This window comes from Oculina patagonica, chromosome 14 (assembly GCF_052425735.1).
Source record: "Oculina patagonica isolate OP01 chromosome 14, crgOcupat, whole genome shotgun sequence".
In the NCBI taxonomy this organism is placed as follows: domain Eukaryota; kingdom Metazoa; phylum Cnidaria; class Anthozoa; order Scleractinia; family Oculinidae; genus Oculina; species Oculina patagonica.
Window position 1 is genome coordinate 24,839,552 of NC_135771.1, and position 8,322 is coordinate 24,847,873.

At 37.3% G+C, this 8,322-nt stretch overlaps 2 protein-coding genes across 5 annotated transcripts in view; one reads left to right on the plus strand and one right to left on the minus strand.

Moving 5' to 3' along the window:
- Window positions 1-3,883, plus strand: part of LOC144639305 (uncharacterized) — a 35,007-nt gene extending 31,124 nt beyond the window's left edge. For both annotated transcript variants that reach the window (XM_078498609.1, XM_078498610.1), the window contains 4 exons: window positions 502-675; window positions 1,055-1,491; window positions 2,879-3,032; window positions 3,763-3,883. In XM_078498609.1, the coding sequence (XP_078354735.1) occupies window positions 502-675; window positions 1,055-1,491; window positions 2,879-3,032; window positions 3,763-3,767 (770 nt within the window). In that variant the 3' untranslated portion in view covers window positions 3,768-3,883. The remainder of the gene's footprint in view (window positions 1-501; window positions 676-1,054; window positions 1,492-2,878; window positions 3,033-3,762) is intronic.
- LOC144639343 (calcyphosin-like protein) overlaps window positions 1-8,322 on the minus strand; it is a 42,979-nt gene extending 34,657 nt beyond the window's left edge. For 2 of the 3 annotated variants that reach the window (XM_078498669.1, XM_078498671.1), the window contains exons 1-5: window positions 8,225-8,322; window positions 7,190-7,286; window positions 6,435-6,515; window positions 6,149-6,246; window positions 5,569-5,644 (exon numbers count right to left, since the gene is read on the minus strand). In XM_078498669.1, the coding sequence (XP_078354795.1) occupies window positions 5,569-5,644; window positions 6,149-6,246; window positions 6,435-6,515; window positions 7,190-7,286; window positions 8,225-8,298 (426 nt within the window). In that variant the 5' untranslated portion in view covers window positions 8,299-8,322. Of the gene's footprint in view, window positions 1-4,634; window positions 4,844-5,568; window positions 5,645-6,148; window positions 6,247-6,434; window positions 6,516-7,189; window positions 7,287-8,224 lie in introns of those variants that run through there. The other variant, XM_078498668.1, reaches the window with a different exon arrangement.

Consider the following 8,322-nt stretch of genomic DNA (forward strand, 5'->3'; position numbering starts at 1 on the left):
TACTAAATCTTCAAAACTTCTTATCGACATAAAGCATATTAATTAGTCAGCGCCTAAAGGATACCAAACGTACATGTACTCACCAGAAACATTCTGTTATAACAGATTACTTTTCTGCTTAAGTGTTTGGGCAAACGGAAGAGGACGTTTTCCACTTACAGTATTACAGTTTGTAGCTCTTGCCTTTTGCTTCAACAAGCGAACACAGTTTTTGTCCCAGTTTGTAGTTTTCGCTAAAGTAGGCGACTTTAAACAGACTTAAAACCGACGTGTATGTATTCAGAATGACGGGTGTCACATTACCTCAACTCTCTCTAAGGCGGTCACCTCTCTATGACGGAGAGTTGGGGCCGCTCCCGAAGGTGTCCGTGTTAGAGAAATTTGACTGTAGTCAGAATAGTATTGATCTGGGATAAATTGTTCTACTGTCAGCCAATTAGATGCGCGTCTTAAGGAAGTGTAGTGAGGAACACAGTAACATGTTATTATTCCCTCTTCCAGCAATTGACGGTGGCTACACTGAGTGGTCAGAGTCTGAGTGCAGTGTGACGTGTGGAGGAGGAACACAGACACTTACAAGAACCTGCACCAATCCCCCGCCATCAAACGGTGGAAAGGACTGCAGTGAACTGGGTCCAGCTGAGAAGACGCAGGAATGCAACACACAGGAATGCCGTAAGCCTTAATTATTTACTACTCGTAATATCTTATTGTTGCCTTCCTAAAGTTACGAGATACAGGCAAGCTTTTACAAACTTGGATAAAAATAATTAGAATGATTTATTGCATGGAGAAAGGGACGCTTTGAATGAACTAAATAAATGGACTTTTATACAGTGGTTTACCCGCGCGCATAACTGTCAACTCACTTTGCTATTGGCAACAGCAATATCTAATTGTTCGCTTTTGACATGTTTGTTCCTGCCACAATACAATAAATTCAATATCTCTCTGTGGCCAGTTACCACTGTTTATTATTTTATATAAGCCCCAATGTGTTCCCCATTTATTCGAAACAAAAAAAAATGAATTTGTATCTTTTGATTCTCTTCAGCGCCTCCTTGCACAGCAGGTCTTGACATTGGAATCGTTCTGGACAAATCACAGAGCGTTAAGATTCCCAACCTGAAAAAGGTTATCACCTTCTTGCATGGCCTGGTTAAACAATTCAACCCTGCACCAGATGCAGATCACTTTGGCCTCATCACATTTAACAAAAAGGCCAACTTGGTGTTCAACTTCGCTGATTCACAGTATCACGACAAAGATGCGTTGTTGGAGAAAATAGCCAGCGAACCGATAGACTTGCAACTAAAAACCCGCACCGATCTGGCGCTGACAATGGCGAGGGACGAGCTGTTTACTGTGGCAGGAGGAGACAGACCAGACAAACCAAATGTCATGATTGTGCTCACTGATGGAAAACCATCTCATCCCAGTAAAAAGTTTGATTTTAAAGCTTTTGCAGAAGGAATAGCAAAGGATTTTAAGGTAAATATACTGAAATTTTAATACATGTCATACATACATTTGTATAGGAAAATGGTTTGTTTGAGAAACAATTATGGATTAATTGTACTATTGAACGGATCGGACTTTTTAGAAAAGGTCTGATCTGTTCGCAAGTAAAAATAATCCTTATTGTTTCGAGAAAAAGCCCTCAGCTCAGTATAAAGACAACTATGCATTAAAAAATTTTAAAAAACTAAGACGCTTTAAAAAAATAAAAAATTAAAAAAAATTAAAAAATTAAAAATTAAAAAAAAAATAAAAATTAAACTAAAAAAACCTCTCAGATATGCACATGGTGACCTTGAGTCTGCCGGACCATATTTGACCATGGGCCTTAGCACAGACCTCAATATTTTCCAAAAACAATACAGAAATAAAATACAAACTGAATTATTCTAGAACTATAATGGTTTCTTTTTTGTTTTCAACGCATAAAAGCTCGGATTATGCTAGCAGTGCTAAACTGAAATAAAGGCTTAAAATAATGTTCGTTTTGCTAAATTATGCTTAAAATTATGCTAGCACAATCTACCAAAGCCTACTATCATCCCTCGCGCCTTACAGTTTTTTTTTTTTCACAAGAAACGGCTTGACAAGGCAGACACTTTTCTTTTGCCTTCTCCCAATTTACACCTCATTACATTTTTTAATATATTCCATTTTTTGTTAGTTCCTTAATTCGTTGTTCGCTCACTCCTTTTGTGTATAGATTTAGATTTTGAATATTCAACTCGAGTGTGTTAATGTTAGGGAATCGAAATGTCAATACCGAATTGGATCTCAAGCTCAGCACTTTCCTAAGACATCTGAGTCCTCCGTGGTAAATCAGGACTACAATTAGAGTGAACGCTATAGTAGAGTATTTTCTGCAAAACAAATTTCGATTTTTTGTCTTACATTCGAGAAAAATATAAACAGTTTGGATGCAAGGGACCACGCAACGAAGAACAAAACTGCTTGGCTTGTCTGCTGCCGGATCTCTTGTTCAAGAAATGCTCGTACCAGACGTCACTCTAAGTGCTTATAAAACCAGATTGATTGCAAGGTTGTTACAACTATGGATAGTTTACTATCCATAGTACAACGGTACTACTGGCCCTGAAGAAGACTAGCTCTGCTAGTTGAAATATTGGCCAATAAATCTTGCCCTGCTGCCGTTGTACCAGCCTTGCAATCGATCTGGTTTTAAGAGAAAAATAAATTCGTGACACACCGAATGGTCAATACATCTCTATGCATGATTTCCAAGCAATTTTACAGCTTCTAACACAGCTAACGGTAGTTACCTAGGTTATTTTTAATTGTACATAAGAATGCATATTTTTACCGACACTATTTTTTGTTGTTGTTGTTGTTTTTTTAACAGGCAAAGAATGTAAATACAGTAGCAGTGGGGATTGGTGCGGGCGTAGACCAGGACACCCTCCATTTGATCGCAGGCGACGGACCTGTTGTTCAGGTGGAAGACTTCAGCCAACTGGGACAAATGATGGACACAATCAAATCATCTGCCTGTTCCGGTACGTAGAGTGTCAAAGAGGGTTTAGTAACCTTCCATGTCGTCGGTTAAAGAAATTCTTTTTCGTTGTCCTTAAAATGTATTTGCGTGTTTGATATGTTGTTAGTTAGACCCCTCAGCTCAAATATTTTGGCTGCATTGACTGAATACGTACAATATACGGATTAATAAATGTTGTAATTGTATACTTTCAATAATGCCCCCCACCCCACTGTTGGTTGCATAAAACAGTCTTTGTAAATATGGCCTACAATAACCTCAAGAGTGTTCCTTTGTTGCAAGACTAAAACTGCTAATATTTCATGGCCAGGGTAATTTTAACAGAGCACAAAACGGTTCCTGTTGTTAAGAATTTACTTCAATAATAATTGGCCTCCCTTTGGTTCATAAAGAAAATTGTCGTTTAAAATAAAATTGCAGTTGCAAATGAACACCTCAGCTAATAAGCAATCTACGTGAGATAAAGGCCGAGTCCCTCCACCCATGGGGGGTAGAAATGCTCCTAGACTTTTCATGCTTGCCAAAACTGATCAAAAATGATAACCCAAGCCCCGCGACATGAATCGGACGAGAATTTACCCTTTCGCGTTTTCTTTCTTCTTATACAATCAGTCTTAAAAATAATAATTCCACAAAATAACCCACACCCAATAGGCACTAAAAAAATTACTAGTAATTTTGAATGCCAGTAATTTTTAATCCACTAAACGTCATTTGTCTTCCTTTTTCAGATTGAAGATATTTCATGTTCAAACCCTTAGCTTCAAAGAATGGATCATTAAAGGGATTTTTCAGGGTCATTGCCATGGAATATGTACTTAAGCTGCATATAAGTAAACAATAAAGATAACTGAAGGGGTAATGTCATGTCGTACAACCAATTTAATTGATTTGGTGTCTCATTATCATAAGCGCTTCACTTTCTGGTCGAGCTACAAAAAAAAAACAATTTTGAATATTGAAAGTACATGGTACGATTAACTTACGCTATAAATTTGAGCCCGATGTATTAAGTACTTTTTCTGTGACGCAAGTTTGAAAACTTGATATTTTACAAAGAATGTATCGGCTCATTGGCGTTTGTCCCAATTTTACGCAATCCAGACCACTTTAGAGGAAGTTATATGAAGAATATGTCGAATGAAAATTCTGTCTGTCTGGCTTTTCCTCGCGTTAAAATCAACTCACAGTGTTCACCGCGCATCAAATTTTGTCTTGGGACCCCCCTCCCCCTACTCCAGAAGTGGTGCGAACGGGCGCTGACGTCAGAACCAAACGTTTTCAGCTCGATGGGTTAACCAACGTTTTTAAGGTGCGAGGCTCCGGTCATGCGTGCCTTCTGTGCGCGTGAGAGCTCCGCTATCAATTTGAAGGTCTTAAAGGAGTTTTCTCCAAGCAATTTTCCATTTGTAGAAGTACATCTTCCTCTTTAGCTCATGTTTTTGTGCTCTTATATTCTTTGAAAAGAACAATGATTCATTTTCATGCATAAAAATGAACCAGTTATTAATTTCAAACTATTTTAATAATGCACAGATTTGGCCTTCCTCGATGGTAAGGCAGCTCTACTCAAAAAAAAAATAAAGCCAAATGCATGTTTTAAATTCACTAATACTTTATTGACGCCTTAAGCTGCTTCGTACACTGGCATGTGTCAGTGATGACTTTCAGACAGCGCCGGTCAACATCTCACTCTGTTTAAAGACACCAAGCTTTTTTAACCATTGTAATGAAGTACTCATCACTTGGGTACATGGTAGCTCTCTGGCTGGTGTAATGCTCAATAAACTCATCTTTAGTCACCTCGACCGGCTAAAAAAAAACAGAAAAAACAACAACAATAAACAAGTTAAAGAGACTATGTCACGGAGATTTCGCAGATTTTTGGTCTTAACTGTTCTGAAATTAGTGGAAGGCAACTAAACCTATAAAAACAATATCTTTAAACATCTAAAGGAATATGTAATCTTAATTTGCGGATAGAAATCAAGCTACGGCTATAAATATCGATTTTTTGAAGACGCGCGTAAACAATTTGAAAACGTTTGCCTAACGTTTTCAAATTGCAATCCGTTTCCATCCGAGCCATCCGCAGCCAATAATGCTAGTGAAATGCATTAAATCCTCCGCGGCAGAAACTCGCCAATGTTTTGCTCAAAAAGCGTCTCACAGATTTTGGTAAAACTTCCTCTACACTCAAACCACTATATACATCGAAATATCGAAAATCGAATTCAACTTTTTTTGATAACATTTTTTGAAGCTCAACCCTGGCCTCGATGGTCGCCGCTTTAGTCGGTATGGTGTAGCACTGTTGCTAAGAAACCATTTGAGAATAAAACTCTGGTCATATACTGTTCATATTCATATGACTTGTGGTAGTATTAGTTTAGTTGATATAAATACTGAAGGGTGTCTTCTGAATTACTTTTTGTTTTCAAAAGCCGCACTCCTAATGTCGAAAATAAAAGCTACCTCGAGCTATCTTAAAGGTCCACTTTTGAGCCCTGAGTACGCTCCGAAATGGCTTCACTTACCCCAGCATTTGGGTCACTCTTATCGAAGGTGGCCAGGTAGGCATCAAAACTTGTACCCTCATCTGCTTTATATACCCTACAAAATGTACTTGAAGTTAGTCCTTGCAGAGTAGATTCATACAGTGATACTAGAGTTGCTGTTTCTCACCAAACTAACGCCCGTTTTGTCGGAGTTATGCAGCATCTCTCATTCGCTGGAGATAACTGTTTTTTAATCAAGAAGAACTAACTGGAAAACTCATTCAATTTGGCTTTTCACTTTTTTCAGATCCCACACCTTTCCATTATTTATCACCATATTTTCTGTTCTTGACCACTTGTGATTCTTTTCCGATTTAGTAGTACAGTCAACTCCCTTTTGACAGACACCTCTATAAGATGGACAACTCCATAAGACGGACACCTGGTGTTGGTCTCGTCCCTGCCGTTTTTCAATCATTTCACTGTAACTAAACTCCCTATAAGACGGACACCTCAGTTTAAGACGGACAGTTGGAGCCAGTCCTGACGGTGTCCGTTATAGAGAGAGTTGACTGTATTTACATGTTATTCCTGGTCTTCCTGTACAATTAAAACTTACTTCCTTAAATCTTCAGATTTAAGAACACCATCTCCTGTTTTGTCAAGCTTGTTGAAAGCTTTCTCGACAAGTGCTAAGCATTCAGCTGACAAAGGCGCCTGACAATTAAAACAAATTTGTTTTCAATAATAAAATAGCCATAAGTGAGTTAAATAAAAAGTAATAATGACTTATAGAACCTCACGAGTTCTAAGGAAACGAAATGGTCACGGGAAGGTTTCTGTTTCAATCCTGGCTGAACTCGCCTTGTTGTCTCAATAAAAACTGGAACAAATATATTTCTTACCCTCAATAAAATAAGGAATTCATCTATATTGATGGTTCCAGTCTTGTCTTTATCAAGATGATCAAAAAGCTGCATTGCTTCCTAAAATGTTAAGAAAAACAGAGAAAATAAGTGTATCATCAACCGTTAGGTATGTAAGTGAAGGACACAGGACACATGAAATATGTTAATGAGATAAAATATGTCATATATACCTCTGACCGAGTAGTTAATAAGAGGTAAACTTTCTGTATACGTATTTCGTCCAGGCTTATCAAAACAGTTTACGATTCTCGTAAAATAATTCAGCGCTTTATAGCTTTTACTATGATACCTTTGTTATTGTCATTTCCTATAGCTTTAAGTACATGTAGAACGTACCATAATTCGGCTATAAATATCGATTTTTTGAAGACGCGTGAAAAAAAACAGCTTGATAAGTTTAGCCTCAATGTTTTAAGTTGTAATTCATTTCCATCCTGGCCGTCCGTAGCCAAAGACGCTCAGTTAACAGTTTCAGTGCTCTAATATAGCAATTGTTAACAACAATGGACCATTTTAATATGTTTCCTACGACACAAATATAAATTTATTTTGGCTGCTCAAAAATCTGTTAAAATCCCATAGATTGGCTATGTCTAGTTTGGAAGTATTCTGATCATCTTATAATGCAGCTTCTAATTCTAGGTAATTCATTTAGGAAACCAGTTGGTTTTATATTTTCTTTTTTTGTGACGGTCATTAACACATCAATCGACAATTAGTGTAATACTGACCTCCTGAGTCAAACCAGTCTTGTAAGTATCCATGCCTTTCACGAATTCTTCTTTATTCAGTGATTTGCTACCATCATCATCAAACACTTTGAAAGTCCTATAAGCAAATGATTAAATATGTTTAATAAATCTGGCATTCGAAACACGTGTAGCTAATTGGTGGTACTTGTTAAATTAAAACATTTCAGAACCAAAAAAAATGATAAAACAGGAAATTTATTTAAAAATTGGACGAGTAACCAGGGAAAGACAAAATAAGACTTTTAAAACACGTTGTCAGGTTAAAAAAAATTGAAAATTTATAAGCATTATATTGATGCTAGCCTTCAATCTTTGACAAATGATTGCAGACTTGCTATCAAAAGCTTGCAAATTTTAATTTTTAACCAGAGAACGTTTTTTAAAAATCTTAATAGGAAATTTATTAATGAGAACAGGAATAAGTGCTTGTATACTTGACTAGTCATACGTCCCCACAATGAAACGTCATGGTTACCTAGCAACTTCTGGCAAAAACCGTGGGCTCCGTTATTTCCGAATTAGGACTGTTTTTCTCGTTTGGATGAGATGATCTGAGATGTCTAAAAATGTTAAGCTTATAAAGGACCATGCAATTTCTCCGTTTATGTCGTTTCCAAGACCTTTCTCGTTTTCGATATCCTTGATACCTTTTTCGTATTAAAAGTCTAAAATTAAAATATTTACCAAAGGCATATTATCTTAGAGCAGTTTTCAATTGAGTGTCGTAGAACTAAAAGGAAAGTAATCAGCTGTAATTACTCTGGCCAATCACAAAGGACACAGACAATCCAGTGAACCAATTAAAACTCGAAGCAAATACACGACGCCGGCACAAAGCGCGGGAAAACGTGCGCAAACAAACACAAGTGGTTTTGGTTTTAGTTCTGATTGGCTGAGAAAGTGGCGCGTGAATTTAAAACCAAACACTAAGCGTAGTAATGCAAAACCAAAGAAAACGCAAATTACTTTAATTCGACACTCAAGTGAAAACCGCTCTAATACCGTTCAACTTACTTTGCCAGTTTTGCTGGTCCAGTGGTTCCTCTCTTTTCGCAAGCTTCCTTGACCTTTTTAATGACTGCTTCCATTTTCGTGGTTGAATTATCCCCCTC